This window comes from Canis aureus, chromosome 11 (genome assembly GCF_053574225.1).
Source record: "Canis aureus isolate CA01 chromosome 11, VMU_Caureus_v.1.0, whole genome shotgun sequence".
In the NCBI taxonomy this organism is placed as follows: Eukaryota; Metazoa; Chordata; class Mammalia; order Carnivora; family Canidae; genus Canis; species Canis aureus.
Window position 1 is genome coordinate 45,398,319 of NC_135621.1, and position 22,041 is coordinate 45,420,359.

The window sequence follows — 22,041 nt, forward strand, 5'->3', positions numbered from 1 at the left end:
TGGCATGGCACAACTCAGAGGTCAAAACCTAGGGGAAGGAAGACTACAGGAAGAGAGGTAGAGGGCTCTCTTTCACTTTCTGAGTAGGTTTGTGCTGCATTCATTATTTAAGCACCTGCAGGCATAGGAATGCTCCAAAGCTATAGACAATCAAGGCAAAAGTTATGGGATGTGGTGTGATATTGTGGCTGCTAAATCTAATCCCCTTTCTCCATGCTTTGGTTTGTGATGCTTATCTGTTCCTTAAGTTTGCTCACCTGTAAAAACAATGGTAACGTACCCTGTGTGGTTTTAGGAGGAATAAAATGGAGCTGCCACTTTGAACAGTACCCAGTTATAATATGAAAATATTATAATATAGAAATGTTTGCTTTCATTATGATTAGTTGTCTCCTATTCTCAGCAGATTAATAGTCTTTGAATCTTGCACGATGGCCAGTGCACATCTTGAAGAAGCACAACAAAGAGCCAGTGGGAATATTAACTTTTAAGTCAGGATGGTTGGTTCTTGTTACCAACACCAAGGGAATCTCAAATCACAAATAATGGGATTATCCCCCAAGTAGGTCAGCATGGCATGAAATACATGATCTATGATAAGGAATACTTTTCTGATCTACTTTTATGACTAGCCTATGCATTTTCTGCCAGTATTTTCATTTTCAGTAGATATGCCTGCTTTGTTTCTTTTCTTTTTTAAAATGTGGTGAGCTTCACACACTAGTCTTTTGTACCAGCTATATAAGGAGCAACTAACACCAAAGACATGCATGGGATTCTTATACCAAATCAGTTTTTTTTTTTTTTTAAAGAACTCTTTAATTGGACAATACTTTAATTCTCTAAACAATGTTATGGTAGTTGACCACCTTTTGAAATTATCTTTGTCTTGTTTGGTACTTGAATGGCATGAAAAATTTCCCTCTGCTTCCCTACTCCTCTCCTAAGGGGTCATTTTCCCCGCTCTTTTCTCTGCCCTGCCTGGCCTCTGACCCTGCCAAACTCTGCTGTTTCCATGGACTTCTGAATCTAATTAACGTCTCAGTGGCTATATAAGTGAATTATGTAGGCAGGAGGATGTTGGAAAGTTTGAGGAAGGTACATACATTCCTTGGGGGAAAACCTGGTTTTGTACAAAGGAAAAAAAAAAAAAAAAGGAATGCACTTGGAGGAGATGGAACGTCAGTAAAGCGTAAAACATCAGTAACATGCTTAAGCTCATTAAGTACCTCCTGCCTGATGAGCAGATGCAACCTTAGGAGCATCTCTTTTGACATCTGGGCAATAATCAGCCATTACAGAATCTGGCTGAGGGGACAGGTAATCCAGATATGCCACTACTGCAACACAACTGCCGCACAACTAGGTTATCAGCACTCTTTCCCCTCCCCCTTCTTTTTGCAGCCAGTTCACAACCACTTGTGGGGAGCATGTCCTTAGATGATCTCTGAAATGACCTGGCTACCAGGGCCACAAGTCTTTCTCAAACTCTCCAGGATGTGGGCAAGCAAGGGGGAGGGGGCCAGAGTGCTGAAGTTCTCTGCCAGAGGATACTGTCAGAGAGCCCAAGGCAGAGATGGTCCCTATGCCCCATGTTTCCATGGAAACATAGGAGGAGTGATGACAGCCAGCACAGCCACACCATCTGCTCGGGACCTGGTGAATGATGAAAAAAAATAGAAAAAGAGAGGCACCTCAGATCCCAGGCTAGAACCACTCTGAGATACCAAGGCAGAGGGAAAGGCCTGAAGACACTACAACTCCTGGGTGGATTAAAATCCAAGCTGTCCTGGGGCTCGACATATTAGCATGTCATTTGCAAGCAGAAAGCCTAGAGGGCTTATCCTGCAATCCCTAGATATAGTTACGAACACTCAAGAAGCCTCTGGAAGGAGAAGCAGACTGTGATGTGACTGCAGCCTTGCTGGAACATGAGAGAAGGTGCAGTGACAAACAATGCTGCAGGATGTGGGGTGGGGGCTCCCCTGACCTTCCAGCAAGATCGCCTGCACAGCTGGCTTTTAGCCAGGCATATTTTCTAGGGGAATGGTGGGAATATAAAAGGAAAATACCTACCCGGTCACAATTGTGACTTGAGTTGCAGCCACATCTTCGGAATAAGGCATGGATTAATAAAGCCAGGCAAGCTTTCTCTTCTCTCAGCTTGGATCCAGGAGATCTTAGTTGGATGTTACAGATTTGCTTCTGGGTCTGTTTTAGAGGCTTTCAATTCCAGGCTGGTGGAATGTGAGTGGGGCTCTTGCTGAGTGTGCTTGTCAGCCTGCCCCAGACTGAGTAGGATTCATTTCTCAGTTCCTTCCATTCACAGATTTAACTCAAAAAAACACCCCTGACCCAGGGAGGCCTTAGCTAACTCCTCACAGTGGCTCTCCAAAGCTGGGTGGTTTCAACCAGCTCTCTGGAGTATTATCTGCATCTACTCCAGGAAAAGAGTCCCTCAAGTCTCCAGGTCGTTAGTATGCACAGAAACTACATCTGCTTCAGAAGAAACACCAGTTTTTATTTTTATTTTTAATTTAGGTAGTCTCTTATTCCTTTACAAACCAAACCAAACCAAAAACCCAAACACCCCCAAACCTCCCTTTTACTTCTGGCATTCTAAATCCCAGAAAGTCCAAATCTTTTTTTTTTTTTTTTTTATTCAAGATTTAAAATTTTGACACCTGGATGAAGTGCTTGTTTTGGTACGTGTATCTAGGGGCTGGCATATTATGGCAACATCTTAATATACCAGATAAATAAAAATAATAAAAAGATCACCTTATAAAGGTTCTCATTAACTCTTCTACATTTCACTTGTAAATACTATTAATTTAGATTTATTTCCATGACGACTTAGTAAATACGATATCTACAAGTATGATTCGGGTTTCTTCAAAAGACCATATTCTCCAACTGGACACTAGACACAAAAATATAATTGGAAATAAAAGTGTTAATGCAACTTCCCCTATGTTCGGAGCCCCCGAACAGAAAATAACGATGATTCCTGAAGAAAAATATTTGGATACCCACACTGAAATTGCTTTAGGCTCAAGTACCTTCATGTAGTAATATGAGGCACTGCGTTTAAATTCAAATATAAATCTACCCACTACTACGAGGCTTTTGGGGAGAGAGACCTTTTATGAGTAAACCACTCCACTGGCTCTATACCCCCCAACTGCTTTCTCGCTTTCCTTTTCCGGGGCCATCTATTTATCTTCAGCCTCTGTGGTGAGGGCAAATCTGTATCTTAAGCTTCAAGCTTAGGATGGGACTCCCAGTAAACATGGTTCTGTTTGTTCTCCAGCAGCCCTCCTTTGTATAAACAGATGTGGTGGGAAGGGAAGGAAAGTCAGATCTCTGTGAGGGGTGGGAGGTCTTCTTTCTGGAGAAGCTTCAGGCTGCAGCCATTAGCACAGGGACAGGATGCATTTCTTGTTCAGGCAGGGGAACTTGCAGTTCTTCCAGAGAGGGGCTGTTCTTCTCACTCTCCTCCACCCTCCACCCCCATCCTTTGTTCCTGGGAATACTGTCTGGATGTCTCCTGCATCTCACTTTTGCCAGAGCAAACATTTCCAACAAGGCTTATGCTAAGGAGATATTAGGAAGACAGATTTTTTTTTCCCCTTTACTCTCCAGATGTCCTGTAGACTGGGATTTGGGAAGACAGCCCTTCACACCTGTACTTTCTCCTCTATTCACATTCTCTTTGTTCTTTTGCAGCCTCTTTACTACCTTCAACTAATGAGGGAGATTTTTAGGGGCTGGGAGTTGTCAGCTTGTAAAATAACAATTCCATTTTCTGAAACTAGGTTGATACTCTGTCTTAGTTTAGTGTTTTACATTTTGCAACCAGTTATGGATGCTAATAAAGGAAGGACTACTTCAGAGCTGGGGGAAAAAGGGGGTGGGGGGGCTGAGTGTTTTGTAATCGGATCCCAAATAAGTAAGAATTCTCATCAGTCTTTTCTTCTTCTGCATGTTCTCCAGACTCAGTTTGTTAATCCTCATTCAGAGGTCAGAGAGGTGAGGAGGCTTGATGGAGGGATCCTGTGACTTTTACGCAAGGGTCTAGATTTCTGGTGGTTCCAGTCAGTGGTCCTTCTGTGAGAATGAACAAAGGGGAGAGCATGGAAAAGGCCTCTCGGCCTGCAGGAATTGGGGGTTTGGTGCAAATGATGGGAGGGATATAACCACATCGCTCTGTACCACTCTCTAGGAGTTCTCTGGGATCCTGAGCTCTGGATCCCCAGAGCTGTGGCCAAGAGGACAGGGGAGTCAGGGAACTGAGGAGGGGTTCTGATTTTGGCCAGCTGTGGGGAAACAGAGCCACGGCCCTGATCTAGGCATGGACTTCTTGGCATGTCTGCAGAAGTAAGGAGGGGGGTGGGGGATGTTCTCTACGATCTAGGAAGTAATGGTAAAAAGGACCTGATTTTTTTTTAGGAGCCACAATGATACTCTATCATCCTCCAGCTGACAGTATGTCACTTTCCAGACAGATGGGGCGAGAAGTTAGCAGTCTACACCCGGGGGCCTGCCCCCCCTCCCTGTAAGGAATAAAAAGAAAGGAGGTTAGTTTCCAGGGACGGCCAGCCGGAGGACGGTGGGACCCCCACTGTAGGCCAAACTGCGGGTCCTGTCAGTAGAGGTTTCCTCCCTTTCACTTAACTTACTGACTCCAGATATTTTAAAGGATTTGTTTACAGCGCGACTGCAGGCTGCTCCGTTCACTCTCCCCGTGCCTGGGGCGGCCAGGGAATTCCCAGCCCCCAGCCCCCCCCCCCCCCCCCCCCCGGGCTGCAGGCGGCACAGCGCCCGGAGCGCGCGGCACGGTCGGGGCAATTCTGGGCCGCAGGAGAAGTGCGTGCGGCCCGGGCGGGGCCGGGCGAGGGCGAGGGCGAGGGCGAGGGCGAGGGCGAGGGCGAGGGGCAGGAGATGCGGCAGGCCCGGCGCGGCTCAGCATCCCCCGGCGCTCCGCACGGCCGCCCGCCGGCCCCCGCCCCCGCTCTCGGGGCGGCCCCGGGGCAGGCGGGCGGCGGGGGCGCGGGGCGCGGGGGCGGCGGGGCCCCGGGGAGCGGCGCGGGGAGCGCAGGGGCGCGCGGGGCGGGCGCGGCGCGGGGCTCACGGCGCGCGCGCGCCTCGGCCTCGCCCGCGCACACGCGCCTCCCCGAGGAGAAAGAGGCGGGCGGGCGGGCGGGCGCAGAGCTCCGCGGCGGCGGCGGCGGCGGCGGCGGCGGCGGCGGCGGCGGCGGCGGCGGCTGCAGCGGGCCGGGCCGCGGGGAGGGAGGGGAGGAGGGGCGGGCGCGGGGCGGGAGGGGGGCGAGGCGGCGGCGGCGGCGGCGGCGTTGGCGCGGGGAGCTCGCCGCTCTGTGCTGAGTGTGCCTGCGCGCGAGCCGGGGAGCGGGTGAGTCGCCGGCCGCTGCCTCCCGCCGCGCGGGCCGGGCGTCGGGGGCGGGGGGCGCGGGGAAGCCCGACCCGGGGGCGGGGGGCGGGGGCGGGCGGCGGCTCCGGCGCGGCCGGGATGCACCTTGAGCGGCGCCTTTCGTTGCAGCGCGCGGGCGGCCCGAGCCTCGGCGGCGGCGGCGGCGGCGGCGGCGGCGGCGCTGACACCTCCCACCATGGACAGCTTCGACTTAGCCCTGCTCCAGGAATGGGACCTCGAGTCGCTGTGGTGAGTGCCGGTGCCGGGGCCGGGGCCGGCCGCCCGGGCGCGGGGCGGGGGCGGGCGCGGGCGCGGGGCGGGGGCGGGGGCGGGGGCGGCCGCGCGCTCACCTGGGCGGGGGGCTCGGAGCGGCCGGCCGCCGTGGGGGTGGGGTGGGTCGGGGCGCCCGCCCCCCCCCGACCCCCCTTTCGCGTCCTCTCCCCTCGGTGCTGCCCGCCCCAGCCCAGGGCCGGGGAGCGGGGGAGCCGGGGGGCAGAGCGCAGCCACGGAGAGGAAAAGCCCCGATTTCCAGAACGTGTCCCCAGTGCCCGGGGATCCACCCCTCGGCCCCGGCCCCGGCCCCGGCCCCAGCGCCTCTCGGCTCCCTGCGCTTCGTCTGCGCCCTGCGTTCACCCCAGCGACCCCCGGAGTTGTGCTGCTGGAAGTGCCCCTAGAGGATGCTCCAGCCTCCCGCCCGGGGCATCGCTGCCGCCTCCTGCCCGCTCCCACCCGAGAGGGAAAGTGGACGCCGGGGGCAGGGGGCGAGGATTTCTCCGTGCGGGAATTCCGGAGGCCTTGGCCCGGGGAGGCTCGTTTCCTCGAGGTTCACGGTCCCTCTGGGCCCTTTCTTCACACCTCGCTACAGTTGTCCTCCTCCTCTCCCCGCTCCCCCCACCCGGGCGCCCCGCGCGCCCCTTTATTCCACGCTCCGGCTCCCAGCCTGGGCGGCGGGCGGCGGGCGGCCGCGGGAGCCCTCCGGGATCTGCTGCTCCGTGTCCTCACGTTGAGGAGCTGCTGTAGGCGAATCGCCGCTAGAAGCAGTTTAATTCTCGTTGCGGGTTTCTTAAAAATCCCATTGGCTGCCTCGGCATCCCTCTGATTTCCTACCCTCCCTTCCACCCCTATCTCCTAAATGTTTCCAACCAACCCTATTCAGGTGGTAAAATTACTGCCCGCATATTCCTGGAGGAACTTGTGTTATGTTTAATATTTACGGGAATGAACATCTGCTGGAACGAGCATATTAACTGCACTCTGTTCTGCCTCTGGTAAATTTTTTTTTTTTTCTGCTTTAATTCAGTAAAGAGTTCGCATGTGTCTAGAACTGCAAGTGGTGTGCACATGAATATGCAGTGTACAATTTTAAAGCTAAACTGCTTTGAGATTTATAGATTATATAGATGATAATGTGGATTATTTTCAGTGATTTAGGCTTCTAGTCACTTTTATCTTTCTAAAGCCAGGTGTAACAAACTAAACTGGACGCAGAGCTAGTGCATTATTGAGCAGTTTCTTATAAAAGATCTGATGATGAGTAACTGCAGCTTGCTCTGCATAATGCTGGTGCTTATAAAATACACAAGGATGGGCCCTAATGTAATAAAACTTTTATATATTACACTGGAAACTTCAAAGAGCCAGTGTAGAAAGAATATGAAACATGTTATTACTCTATAAAAGTTGCTAATTACTGTCTTGTTGCTCCTGGGGTTATTTCAGCCTTTCATTTACAGATACCTGTTATTTTACAGGTTTACATTTAGAAATGTTGGTTTCTGGCACAAATTCAGTAGTTTTCTAGATAGAGACTGTGCTTTAAAAATGACTTTTGCTTTTAAAAGACAGTTTTTCAATCAAAGGGAAGAACTTACTGTTTTGGCATGTTTTTATGGTGCTCATCAGCTTGCTGACTCAAACCGAAGCCCCCTCATGACTTTTACAAGTAATAGTTTGAAATTACCAGCTATAATCTGTGGGCTTTTCCAGCACAGGATCTAAGCTTTATTTCTCTTTTCATCCTTAGTTTCCAGCTGGGTTACCTGGATGGAGCAGTTATACAATGTCTGTTGTATTGACTTGAAATTTACGTTATCTAGAGTACATTTATTCCTTTCAAAAATGAAAAAATTTAAGCATTTTTGAAAAGTTGCTGTATACGCAGTCAGCATTGAATCAGTGCATCGGTTTATCTTTGGCTTATAAAAATGTGGAGGGTTTCTTGCTTGTAGTATAGTGGGACAGTTTGGCTTGACCGAGGGGGTGTTTCTAGTTTGCAGACGTAAAACTTACGTTTTACAAAAGCTTGTGTATTTCTGATAAGTTAAAGATAAATCATACTTCTTGAATATGCATTTCTAACATAGGCATTTTCTCAGTTTATGGACGAATTTTTGCATGGTATTTTCTCACTCAGTTTTACGGTTTATTTTTAAATTTATAAGTGATCCAAAATAACATTTGAGTACTTTGTGTGTCAAATGTTTTCTTATCCATTGTTTGCTTATTTGAATCTGACAACAATCTTGGTGGCAAGCAGTAGGAGTCTTATTTTATAGATAAGGAAATGGAGGCTTTGAATTGTAAAAGGACTCAACTGAGCCGGTAAAACAAATGAGGGCAGAATTTTCACACTAACATTGACTGAACACTCACCATTTACCAGGCACAGTTCTAAGTACGTTATATGTTTTAGCTCAGTTAGCCCTCACAACTGCCTCAGGAAGCATTATCTGTTATCGTTCCCATTGCATTATCTGTTACCGTTCCCATTTTACAGATTGAGAAATTGAGGGTGGGGAAGGCCAGGTAACCTGCCCAAGGTCACACATCTAGAAGTGGAGGAGCTGTATTTGAACCAGCCATTAACTTCTCAACACTCAGGTTTCTGACTCTAAATCCAGTGGGTTTTCTACAATATTGCAGATGTCTCCCAGTGTATGAGGGTGGCTCTAAAGTTAATTATGAAACAAAACCATGATGGACTGGAAGTTAAGGTTCTGTTAAAATACCAAAGAAAGAGAAGGTCAGAACCCTAGAAGATACTGATCTAAAATTAAAAATCTGAAAAATAAATACCAGGATTTAGGAAATTATGCCTGCCTTACATGAATTAACTTATAAATATCTATACATTTAAAATAAACACCACTAAAAACTTATTCTTTTCATTCATGTTAGAAAAACATGTTTCTTTGGAGATGGTGGGGGAAGGTACAGGTTAATGACAAAGGAGAATGGTATTTTAATCCCTAATAGTTCTTCCTAATTGGTGGGCATTGTTTTCCAATAAAACAAATTTATTAATTGTGACTGTGGCTTTGAACCTGAGCTAGCTTAGTCTGCCGGTCACAGAAAATGTCCCCAAATGACCGTATAGACAATATGAAGAGGAAAGCTCAGTATTATTGAAAAAAATCAAGGAATTCAAGAGCCATCTCCTCCACCTCCTTGTACCTCCCCCACATTCTGCCAAAACCCTCATTCTTATTTTTCAAAGGAGGCCTTTTGAGTCTAAATGGTCCAGATAGCTTGTTTAAACTTTTCCTTTCAGCCTTATTTAAAGTTGAAAAGAGTAGCCCTAATTTCTACTTTTTTTTTTAATTTTTTTTTTTTTCTAATTTCACTTCCCATTTCTGGTTTAAAGAGAATAGAGAGCTTGGAACAGGGTGAAGGCACTCATCCTGCCCCCAGCTCCATAGCTTCACTGGGTAGAGTTGGATCCCTGGAGAGTTGGGGATTCTGTAAGTTTGCAGAGGCAGGTATCCTGAGGAACAGCACTCTTACCAGCCTCCCACCCTCTTCCCATCTGCTCCTTCCTGTTCTCCATCACCTTTTGATCAGCTGCTGGACATAGCCATTCCTCAGGGCCTTTAAAATAATGACCCTCCCTTTTAACAATCTAACATTACTTTCATTTATTCATTTAAATATTAATTGATCATTTCTTTAGTCTAAGACCTTGTGCTGATTGCTATAAGGAGTACTAAGATGAGTAAACTGTGGGTTGTGCATGTGATTATCTAGTAGGGGAATGAGATGAGTATACAAATAAAAAAGGAAGTTTTCAACACTGGTGATTCAGAAGAGAAAAAGACCATATTTGGGACTGGGGTGGGTGGTAAAGGAAGGAAAGAGGAAAAATTGAGTTAAAAAAAACCAAAACGCTTCCATGGAAAAGGTGGCCTTTGAACTAAGCCTTGGAAGATGAATGGGATTTTTACAGATGGTGGGGGTCGGGGTATTGAGAGGACATAGAGGCATCTTGGGCAAAGAAAGAACTTGAACAAAGGCTTTCATGGTGTTTCTGAAAGATCCTTTTATGAATCATGGTGGAATTACCTATACCAAGTATTTTAAAGATGCAGAACTTCTGTAATCAGGAGGCAGTTTCAGGGAGTGGGAAAAGTTTTCCAAATGAACTTAGTCAAAATTGTCTTAAATATAAAACTTTTCAGTTATTGGAGAGAAAGACTATCGAAATACAATAGAAATATTCATATTTCTCTCTACTATTTCCCTCACCACACTCCCCCCACCCCATAGATTCACATAGGCCAGAATCCGTTTACTTTTGTTCAAATAGGCATTATACTTTATATTCTTTCAAATTAGAACCTTTGAAGTATGATAAATGGATTGTTTCATACTTATCAATTTGTTCATTTAGCAAGTATTCATAGAGTATTAAGCATTATTCTGTGATAGGTACTATAGAACCAGTGGCTTTCAAGCACTTTAGACCATGACTCACAGTAAATCATTTAACATTTCGACCCCTTGTGAGTACCCATACACATAACTGAAACAACTGTCACAAGGCAATGCTTATCCTTACTATGTGTGATGCATTTTGATATTTTCTATTCTATTTCCACTCTATTTTTTTTCAAATTTTCCATCTACCCATAGGTTGAAAACAGTGAAGAAGAGCCACTGATAGTACTGGAGTGCTTCCCAGTAGTACCTACTGTCACATTTGGTTCTCTTCAAGTCAACTACCAATGGACATGGCCAGACCATGGCTTCTTTCATTCCTTGTTAGTTTGGCTTCCCAGGCCCAGTATAGTGTCAGAAAACTGCTCCAGATTCCTGACCTTGACCCTCAGGTGCCTTGACCCTTTCCTGTAGCCCCGGCAAAGCAAACATTTTAAGGCCTACCACTATGCCTCTTGTTGGCTCTTGGGGTCAAAGCAGTTCAGTAGAACACAGAAGGCAGAAGGAGAGGTGCACACAGGGACCCTCCACATGCTTTCTGCAGGGTTACTGCAGGTGACTGGCCCAAGGTGGCTGTATGGTTGGCAACAATGGTTCTCTTTGGTTGAGAGCCCTAGAGCATATCCAGAGCTTAGGAAAGGCCTTACTTAGCATGTGTGGGGATGAAAATATTTCTACAAGTGGATTTCAGGGCTAGGACCTGTGGGCTGCAGTATTGAAGGGGGCTGGTTGCCTGGGTGCAAGAGGCAAGGAGATATCCATGGGAAGCTATGGAGTGCTGGGGGCAAGAAGCTGAGTGCCGCCCCCATCTGTGAAGAGCATGAGCCTGGCTGTGGGTAGGTGTGTCTTGGAGAAAACCAGGTGGGAAGACTGGGTAATGCACGGTGTTAAAGTTGAGGACTCAGGCTTGGCTGGGGGCCACAGCGTTACAGAGACGGTGAGCACTGGGTGTGCAGATGAATTTTAACCACATGCCTTCTGATGACGATGAAGATGAGTATTATGTGTGGGGAAGTGATTCCTTCCTGTGTTCCAGATTCTCTTTTGTGAAAATGTAGGAGGGTTATAAAATGCTAGGGATCTATTTTGGGAGAATGTCCCTGTGAACCAGAATGGGTCTAATCAATGACACTTTAGATGTAGCAACTGGTACGAGGCCGTTTGGCATAATATTGGTTAGCATAGCAGTCGAATTGAAGGAAAAAAGTCTCAAAAGGAATGCAAGATTTTTTTCTGTATAAATGGGATTTTTAACCTGGTATAAGTTTGCCTGTTTAAATTTTCTTTATTTTGAAAATAAAGCCTTGGTAGCAAAATCAAGGCCATAAAAAACAATTTTAATATCATTTAATGGTAACATAATGTTTCCTTGTTTTATTTCAAAGTGAAATCCATAAAACTTACTTTAAATGTTGCCCATTCTCTTTTGTCTGGGAATTTAATTGAGGTTTCTGAATTCAGTTGGCTCCAGCCTTGCTTTCTGTTTGGCCCTGGGCAGCTCACGATTTTTCTCATTTCCTATTCTCAGTCTTGGTTTAATCACTTATAAAATGACAGCACTTATAGTGGCCTACCTCATAAGGTTGTGATGTTAAGTAATAAAAGTGTCAATTGCTTTGTGAATGCCAAATGTAGTTCTTTTAATACCCTTCGCTTCCTTAAAAAGTCTCTTTATCATAAACAAGGAAGGATACAGAAAGGCCACGTTGGGTCAGGTCATCCATCTGGTACAGAGTTCTGTCCCTGGCAGTGGGATCCAGGGACATTTTAGAGTGGAGGCTGGTAGTTTTTCTTAGTTGTATATCATACTCTAGCAGACAAATACACCCTTACTTGTGGTTGTGCTACTAACGTATGTAGATATATTAACCATTACATAATCTTTGATGTTTCACTGAGAATGTATTGAATTACCACCCATTACATCAAATGACTTCATTTGGCACTGTGGGTCTCATTAAATTATGTCAGGCTAATCATAATTTAGTTTCAATAGAAACAAAATACACAGTTATTACCAGGGTAAGAGGACACCACACCATCCAAGAAACTAAATGGGTTTAGTCTACAGAAACTAACCCCTGGAGACATGATAGAGCCCCTGAAGGGGTTGAAGCAGTTTCACTGGGAAGGGGGCCTGGAGCTGTTTTGGGTTATTTAAGGGCACTGGTGAGATCAGGGGGTGTGAGAGTATCTAAAGGGGATGTGACCCTGCTATGTTGGAGGGTAACAATTACCTGTCTGTAGGAGGCTGCAGATGCCCTGCCAGCTACTTCTTACAAAAGATTCCTGGGGAAGTGGGCCAGCAGCAGTAAGTTATCTGAGTTCTTCCAACTTCAAAATCTATGATCATTCCCATCGTAGGAGAGCAGGAATCAAAGAGTGCAGAAGTCATTAATTTTCTCTTGTGTATTTTTCCCCTTTGTAATTTCCCCACTCACATGTGGAGGATGGCATAGAGGGTACTTAAACTTCTTCACATAATTTCTTCCCAGGGGGCTCATTGTTAGCTGAGGTAAACAAAAAGAACTGTAATTTGAAGACCACTAACATAACAACTCTGTTTAGAGTTATGTGTTAACTTGATGCTGAAAATAATTTTAATTTTCCTTTTTATGAACAGGAAATTAATTGTCAGAAACCCTCTGGAGTGCTGTAATATGAGTCTGTTGGTCTTGGTTACATTTTGGTTGTCATACCTGTACTGTATCTAAGTTATGAAGTGACCACACTTTTTCTGTCAGTGTTCATTGAAATGTTAATTAGTTGTCTGGTAGTTTAGATAGAAAAAAGCTTTGACTTCAGTGGATCATCACCAGTTCTAGGAAATAACCTGTTTTTATTTTCTAATTTCAAGGTATGTTTGTTTTTCTATAAACTGTATCTTGAGAAAGAAAAGATCCAGGGCTTATAATATTTTGAGAACATAAGTCAGTGTACTTAACTGTCATCCAGGAGGTGCTTCTCAGACATTAACTTGCCTTCGGGTAACTTAGGGAACTTGATAAAATATACATTATGATTTAATAGGTTCAGGGTGAGGCTATGATTCTGCATATCTAACTAGCTTCCTGGTAAACTGCTGGTCCACAGACCAAACTTTGAGTAGGGAGAACTAAAAGGTGAAAATTACTTTAAAAAGAAGTTCTTTTAAAATACTGCACTTTCTTCTCCTGATTTTGGGGGAAGAAGGGGTTGCATAATAACATTATAATTCCGGGATCCCTGGGTGGCGCAGCGGTTTGGCGCCTGCCTTTGGCCCAGGGTGCGATCCTGGAGACCCGGGATCGAATCCCACGTCAGGCTCCCGGTGCATGGAGCCTGCTTCTCCCTCTGCCTGTGTCTCTGCCTCTCTCTCTCTCACTGTGTGCCTATCATAAATAAATAAAAAAAAAAAAATTAAAAAAAAAATAACATTATAATTCCATGATGCCAGGAAGGTACGTTTAGAGCAGCATTTATTTTACTTTCGTGGGTCTTTCTAATACAGGTTTTTAAACGACTTTATTTTTATTTATTTATTCATGAGAGACCCAGAGAGAGAGGCAGAGACCTAGGCAGAGGGAGAAGCAGGCTCCTCTGATGCAGGACTCAATCCCAGGACCCTGGATCAGGCCCTGAGCCAAAGGCAGACACTCAACCATTGAGCCACCCGGGCATCCCTCGAATACAATTTTGATGAGTGAGGGGGTGGTTAATTGTATCCTAGTGGGGACACAGGGGCGAATAAACATAAAAGCCGAAGTAAATGAAGTTTGTAATAAATAGGCTAATCACTTTTTACAACTTTACAGTTCTTGTCAGTCCTTCAAAGGCCAGGTTTTCCTGTGTCAGCAGTGAATGCTCAGAGTAACTGGGTGCCAAGTCTTATAGACACTCCTGGATTTGTCGGGGAATCTCACAGTCTTTCCTAGAGCTGCCCAGGGCTCAGACCAAATGTCTGCATTCTCTCCTAGCCATTCCCTCTCTGGGAGGGAATTGGGGAGGTAGGGTGCTGAGGGGAAGGGAGGTGGCAGTGGTGGGGGAGAGGGGTAGCTATTTGCAGATTGACTGCACTACCCTGTGGCCATAGCTGCAAATTGCAACTTTCCTCAAGTCCTGGGAGAAATCAAAACTCAAGCTCCAAGTGGAGCCAAGGGCAAGTCTTCAGACACCTCAGGTGGGGGCCTAACCCAGCACTGCCAGCTGCCCTATCCCTCAGCTCTGACCACAGAGTGCCCTGAATCCATCAGGTGCTCACACATAGCTGCAGTTTCTGGGTTGAATTTCCAATCCTATTTCATTAGAAAAATAAGTGCAGATAGGAATGATTATATAAGCAAATATAGTGCAGTTGACTTTGAATGTGCTGTTGAGACGGACAGGAAATTTATTTACTTTATCTTCTTAATGAGGATTTGTGTGTGTGCGTGCACACATGCACATTTCCATTTTCTGAAATGGCATAGAAGACTGTTGCTGGTAAGAGCAAGCCACATTGGGTTAAACAATTGTGACCATTTCAGATTTGAAAAAGAAAGCTGACTTTGCAGGAATAGTAGTGACCAGTTCAAATCTTGCAGTCTTGGGACACATGTGAACCCACAGAGGAAGTGCTTCCAATAGCTTTCAGACCATTGTTTGTGGCAAGACTCCTCATTTATACTTCTAGTTGTGATGCTGCCTTATACATCATAATTCATTATGCTGTCTAATAGTGTTTAATAATTTCTTGTAATTATTCCACCAATTTAACTTTTCTTTCAGATTGGGAGGAGGGGAGGGAAAATATTTCCCTCAAGAAGATAGGTCAGGCCCATAATAAGGAAGGTGGGTGTTTGTGAGTATGGCTTTGTTTTGTCCTAGTATTATCAAATTAATATATTTTCTTTTACAAGACAGAAAACACTGTTTATAGGCCATCAACATACAGTACAAACAGCAGAATAGTCAGGCGATTTAGACAACTCTCAGGGGTAAAAAAAAAAGGACTCTCAGAGTCAGAGGTTGCTCCTAAGAAGAAACACCCAAGAGTTGCTTAAGAACAAAGAAGCAACTGATCACGGTCAACTAAATTCTGAACTTAGGTTACATTATTCAGAGTTTTGACTGAGAAGACAGGCCATCAGCACAACCCTCCCTCGTTGCTCCCTTTTATACCAACCATATTCCATGATGGGGAGCCCACTGGTGTCAATTTTCAGAATTGCTGAGCAGGAAAATGCTGTTGGAGTTTGTGGACTTTACCTCAGGCTAAGAGACATGTATCTTCACAGGCCGTGGACACTGCAGCTCACTGAAATAGAGGGTCGGGATGGGGAGTGTTTTGGTCCTTCCACTTACTCCGATGTCCTGCCAGCTCTCCTCATGGTCTGCAGTGGTAGTGGAATGGAGTGTGGGACCCTTTGAGCAAAATATGTGAGTCATCTGTTGTCCAGAGGAAATAGATAGTAGCATCAGCAGTAACGGGAAAACCATGCTATCCCAACTGACATCCATATGTAATAGCCTCTATTTGATATAAAATCAAATGGTTTAATATTTTACTGTGGTATACCAGTTGTACCTCTGGCTGTGTAACTCTGTAGGATGAAGCCTTTGACCTGGCCTATATTGTCTGGGCTCAGGTTAGAGTGACGCAGATAAAGTCCATGCTGTGTCTGAGCACCAGACGCATCTGCTGTGGTAGGATATTCAGAGCTCAGGACAGATGTTGTGTGCAAAGCCTGCTGAGTCCTCAGAAGTGTAGGACAGGGCTGCTCAGCTGGTACCATACGGACTCTCCTATTTCTGTTCATTTCATTGAAGATAGGTCTTTCTCCAGAATATGGCATGACTTCTCCGGAGAACTAAATCTTTTAGATGACTTTCCTTTAGAGTGCTTTTTGTTTTGGTTTGTTTTTAATAAGTAGAGTTTATTCTTTTAGTATGAGCAGAATACCTGAGAAAGATATTCTGTGGGAAAGCTGGTATATTTTACCTGCTATCCAGCCACCCTCCCCCTCCCTCTCCTCAACTCAAATGAATACTCCAAGGCTGAGTTAACAAGTTCTCAGTATGGAAATTAAATATTTATAGTCTAGAAAGGAAGTATGGTATTTCAGTTTCTAATATTTAGGTAGATAATTAGTTACATAAATTAGTTTCTATTCTTTTTTTTTTACTCTTATCCCTCAGCAGGACAAAAGTAATATTTTAAAGTCCTAAAATATCGTATACAATAATGTAACACAGTATGGATGCTTTAAACTGCTCTTTGTAACTTTCTTCCTCTGGATTTATAGGTTTCTGGGTTGAGATGAACAACCATTTATTGAACCAGACACAGAAGTGAATAGACCACTTTTCCAGCCCTTGATGTGTTTATACTTTAGCCTGGAGCAGATTATTTCAAATAATCTCAGTAGAGTTTTTATATGCTGTAATAAGGAATCCTGGGGAGTACATAAAAAGGTACTCTTCTCAGTGTGGAGTTTTAGGGAAGATTCTTGGAGAAAATGAGACCTAATTTGAGTTTTACAGGATGAATAGGAGTTAGTGAGGCTGGGAATAGGGGAAATGTGGGTAGGTACAAAGGTGTAAAATAATGCAATAGTTACAATAGATAAGCAAAGACAAAAAGATGAAAAAGAGTGTGTTGTGAACAATGATGAATGCAGGTAAGTTGCAGGTCTGAAGCATTCAAGATAAGGAGTAGCAGGAGAGGAGTGGGGGAGAAGAGCCCCAGAAGCCAGACTTCCAAGGGCCTTGCTTGGCATTCCAAGGAGCTCCAAAGTTTTCTAGTAGGTAATAGCCTGCTATTGAGGGCTTTGAGGTGAGGAACAAAATGGCCACATTTGCATTTTATCATTATTTCTAAAAGGCATTGTCCATGGATGAGTCTGGTGGCTGTGAGGATGGGAACGTCAGTTCAGGGAGTGATGGCTGCCAAGATGAGGCCAATGCGGATGGAGAGGGGAGGAGGCAGTGGAGAGGTGTTCAGCGATTATACAGGAAGAACTTGGTGACTGGGACCAGAGATGCTTTTAGAATATTTAGCTTGTGTGATGAGGTAGGGAATATAAGAGGAAGAGCAAATTGAATGGGGAAAGATGAAGTGGTTGGATATAAATATATTGCAGTTGAAGTGCCTTAAGCCCTCCAGGTAGAATTGCCCATAGAAAGTTTATTGTATGATAATGACAGTTAAGGTTAGAACAGAAATAAAGATTTGGGAGTTATCTGCATACAGATACTGATGAGACCTGTGAAATTGGCCAAGATGATCCAGGAAGAAAGGAGAGGATGAGAATTAAGCTGAGGGCACAGAGGGACATTGGTTTGGAAAGCAGCCCTTGAAGAGGGTTGAAAACAAATGGTTGGAGATGTAAGGAACCATGAGAAAGTGGGGCCCAGGTCAACTGCTTTAGAGTAGTTGCTTAACACGAGAAGGTTGAAATGGTTGATGGAATTGGCAGTGGGGGTGCAAGAATGAATGGGAGGTGGGGAAGTGGAGATTATGAATGGTCTCCTCTTGAGGGGAAAGATGGAGCAAATGGATGGTGGCATGTCTCAGAGAAGGAAGTGGATGGGCTAGGTCAGGCCCAGAATAAGAGGAAGAGCAAGTGGGTGGTTATAGATGTAGATGAGTTGAGGGTGGTGGAGACTTTAAAAAAAAATCTGAGAAATGGAAGTTTTGGGACATGGAACCATAGAGAAGAAGGTAGTATCAAATATTAGACTCTAAAATGTAAATAATAAATGTTTCATAGATAGTTTTGAATAAGTGACTAATGAATGAAAAGTCTGCATACACCACTTGAGCATAAATTTATGTCACACCATCTGTAATTTAATTAGAGTGTTTTTTTAAAAGTAATTTTGATTTTGAAGTAATTGGATGAAGCTCTGTAGCCAGGAAAAAATTTGTAGACTTTTCTAATTGAGGACTGTTTAAAATGGATTTTTAAAAAGTGTTTTCAAACACACAAGACTGACAGAATGAGGTGCCCCAGAATGGTGTTCCGACATTTAACGGCCATAATCTCCTTGGAAGGGCACTTAGCCCATCTGGCGTCAGAGATTCTTAGTTTTTCTTACATGTAAGGAAGTGTAGTGAGCGCGTTATGTGCATCATATCTCATTTAATCTTCATCACCCGTGAGGAGGTTCTTTTATTCTTTATTTTATATCAAGAGTGGGAAACAAAGGTGCAAAGTAACTTAATCCAAAGCCCCCACAACTAGTGTGTACAGAGCTAGAGCTTCAGTCCAGACAGTCTGGCTCCAGTCCTCACAGGTAGCCACCAGCATACAAAAAGTATCTCAGTGACAGAATCATAGGGCATGAATTCCAAGGTCCTTTCCAACTTTAAAATATTTGTGATTTCATATGTATATCTTTATAGTCTCCAACAGGTACAGTGAAATACATACAGAAAAACATCTTAAGATTTTGTTTGAACTTTTTAACTCAGAAGGAATAATATATTGTGTCCAAGTTACTGTGTATTTTGGACAAGAATTCCAATTAAACAGGTTTTACTATGCAAAGATCATAATTCATTGCCATTTTAGCTACCAGTTTTTTTGGTCAGTGTTTAAAACATAAAAATACGTTGTCTATATCTGTTTTCTCTCTTAATTATTTGTATACTCATAAAACCACTAATTTGACAAGTTTAATGGATGAAGAAAATGATAACAACTGTTCACCACAGCTGGTCAAATCTATCATAACACCTAAATGTAACTTTATTAATAATAATGATGGTGCAACAATAAAATACAACCACCTTAGAAAGGTAATCTGAAATTGTGTGTGAAGTGATTCTTTTCTGTGTAGATTATCTTATAATTTCTTTTTAGTTTCTACAGAAATACTATCTCTTCTAGCTATACAATTGATTCTATAAAAAGTGTTGCTTTGATGACATTGAAAGAATAAATGGGATTAATTTATGTCACTAGCACTTCAGGGGAAGTAAAATTAATAGATTCTTGGCATAAGGAATTGTGACATACTGGAACAGATGACAAAAATGATTTTAAATATGTAAAAATCTTTGAGTATAAGACAAATTAGACTTTAAGGTAGGTTAAAAATCCACATGGTGACAAAATTCCAGAAAGAATTTTGCGTCTGATAATGGGAAGGGCAAGGGGTTTGGAGCCAGCATGCAGTGGGTTCAAATTATGACTGTGCCATTCTCTAGTTGAGCAAATAACTTAACCTTCTTGTGCCTGTTTCCTTATGTATCAAATGGAGATAATGCCTGTGCCGCTGATGTATCATGAAGATTAAATGAGATAATATACACAGATAACCTGGCACATAGTAGATCCTTAGAATGGTAACTTTATTATTCTTTATTCACTTCTCTTGGTTACTTACTATTTTTATTAGCAATTGTATTTAATTGCTGTATCCATTCTGTTGATTAAAACATATTTAGAAGCATTTATGTGAATCACTCAGTTTGTATCTTTTTAAAAAATTGGTATTTTTTTTCAACTCTGGGCTGTGTTTATTTAATAACTACAGCAGATAAGAATAGAAGATAGTCTAATACTTTCTTCTATAGAGAGCAGAAATATTTTCTTGTGACTTCACAATCCTCTTCGGTGTTGGTATAAAGATCCCTATGCATTGTATGTGCCTATTTAAAAAAAAAAACTATATACATTTCAATTACAATAAAAACTAAGAGAACTTGAACAATTATAATTGTTATAATTATGATATATAATATAATTATATTATGGAATTGTTTCGGTGGACTTCAGAGCAATGACTTTGGATAGCCCCAATGACAAAATTTCTAGTAATTTTTCATCAGTACCAAACTGAGGTCTTTCCACTATTTCAGATGGATGATTGTACCTTTACCTCATATGTCTACTTTGATCCTTATCCATATGATTGCTCCCCATTTTCAGACTTAGAATGACCTCAGATTCTCCAGCTGGATGACAGCCTATTGTAGTCTATAGAGTGAACCCAAGTGATGTATTCATTGTTTCCATAGACTTCAGATTTGGGTGCTTTCTATTCTCTTGATTCCCTTCTCTTGTCACTGCATTAATTGCTGCTGAAGAACATAGGATAGCTTTATATCAAATTGCTTTATTCTGGCAAACCAAGAAGATGAGTCATTACACATTTCTTTCATACTGAATTGTGAAATCAACATTCCCTAAAGGTTGTTTATGACATCCATCAGGTTTGTCTACTAACAGATAAATTAAAATGACAAAGTGGGTTAAATGCTAGAATTGTAGTTTGCATTAGTCAGCTTTTGTCAGGCATTGCTGTGGTAATAACCCCTAGATCTCAGTGGTTTACAATCTCAAAGTGTAACTCTTACCCACATTATGCGGCACTTGAAGGTCAACTGTACCCTCGTGTGACTAAGGCTGATAGAGTATATACCTTTTTTGGAACATGCCATCCTCTTGGTGGAGAGAATGAAAGAGCTTTTGCTGTATATGGCATACTATCACATGGCTCCCATTTCATTGGCCTAATTAATCATAAGCCCAAACCTGACATCAGTAGGAAGGACAAATATCCTCCTTTTATGAAGCAGTAGTGCCAGTCACATGGTGATCAGCAGGGATGCATATCCTCCTAAAGGAAGGCAATGAAAAACTGAAAACAATGATACATATAGTCTACTAAGCAATTCATCAGTATTTTATTGTTATTGTTAATCAATGTTTTTAAATGAAAGGAAACTAGTAAGCTTTGAAAAAGAGCTTCCAGAATGTCTAGTAGTGTGTTCTTTTATATTATAGAATTTTTTGTCTTTTGGCCCGTGGTTTTCTTTTTACTGGAATTTATCACCTTTTTTGAATTTTCATGGCAGAAAGGGTAGCTGATGAAAAAAGTTGGTGAAATATGTTCATCCAAAGAGCCAAAGTTTCCATGTTGTCAGCTTTACAATATTAGGGAAGTTATTTTTGAAACTATGTGTTTATTTAATATTTCATTTTTAAGCAATGTGCCTTTATCATATATAGTAGAATACTATTATTCAATTATAATGTCCAGGTTCTTAAATTAATAATCAGACTTTGCTTGCCAGTCACTAATTGGAATCAAATTGTGAATGAGGAGTAAAATCCATATATAAATTGTAAGGGAATCAGGCAGTAAACTATCTGGGAAAAAGCCACATTAATGTTTTCTTTAACTGAAGCTTTGCTTATGACTTGAGCCTCATCTTGATTTTTGTTTAGAACAAATTTAGACATGATTTTTGTTTAAAACAAATTTAGACATTTAGACAAAAGATGTGGTAAACTACAAATATAGAGGGAATGATAATTAACTGTTGATGTGAGTGAATGAATGCATGCATGTTTATTGAAGTCTTGAGGGTAAGGGCTATGAAAGGATTTTCTTGGAATCTGGCAGGACCTTTCAGAGTCAGGCTTACTCTTGGTTCACTTTACACTTTGTGGATTTTAGGATAGCCTGGGTCTGTACTCAAATGTAATGCTTTTCTGAAATAATGAACAACTTTCCTTCCTATGTATGTTCAGTTTGTGTTACCTAAGAAGTGTATTCAATATTATTGGAATAAGATACCACTTCTATGTTAATTCTAATGAAATTGAAGAAGGAAACCCAATATTGTGAAGTGCTTAATGGAGTTAAAATCTCTGGGAGACTAGGCCAAAGTAAGAATATAAATGAAATAACTGAAAATGTAGTCATTACTTTCTAGTTTGTATGAGCACCAGGATGCAATATTTTGAACTAATTGCAACTGCTATAAAGTACTTAGAAGAAAACCCATTAGAGAAAAAGTAAAACCTGAACAGATTAGTGTTCTTTAGTGAGCCAGGCAGAATTTCTTTTGTTGCTTCAAAATTTTTCGTATCACTTAAATTTCTTGGCTCTATAAACAAAAGTATCTTTCCCTCCACGTTTTC

The 22,041-nt window shown here is 42.9% G+C and overlaps 1 protein-coding gene across 2 annotated transcripts in view; it reads left to right on the plus strand.

Moving 5' to 3' along the window:
• Positions 1 to 5,562: 5,562 nt before the first annotated feature.
• Positions 5,563 to 22,041, plus strand: part of AFF3 (ALF transcription elongation factor 3) — a 532,210-nt gene continuing 515,731 nt past the window's right edge. Inside the window, exons 1-2 of one of the 2 annotated variants that reach the window (XM_077915032.1) lie at positions 5,581 to 5,680; positions 6,588 to 6,699. In XM_077915032.1, the coding sequence (XP_077771158.1) occupies positions 6,650 to 6,699 (50 nt within the window). In that variant the 5' untranslated portion in view covers positions 5,581 to 5,680; positions 6,588 to 6,649. Of the gene's footprint in view, positions 5,681 to 6,587; positions 6,700 to 22,041 lie in introns of both variants that reach the window. The other variant, XM_077915033.1, reaches the window with a different exon arrangement.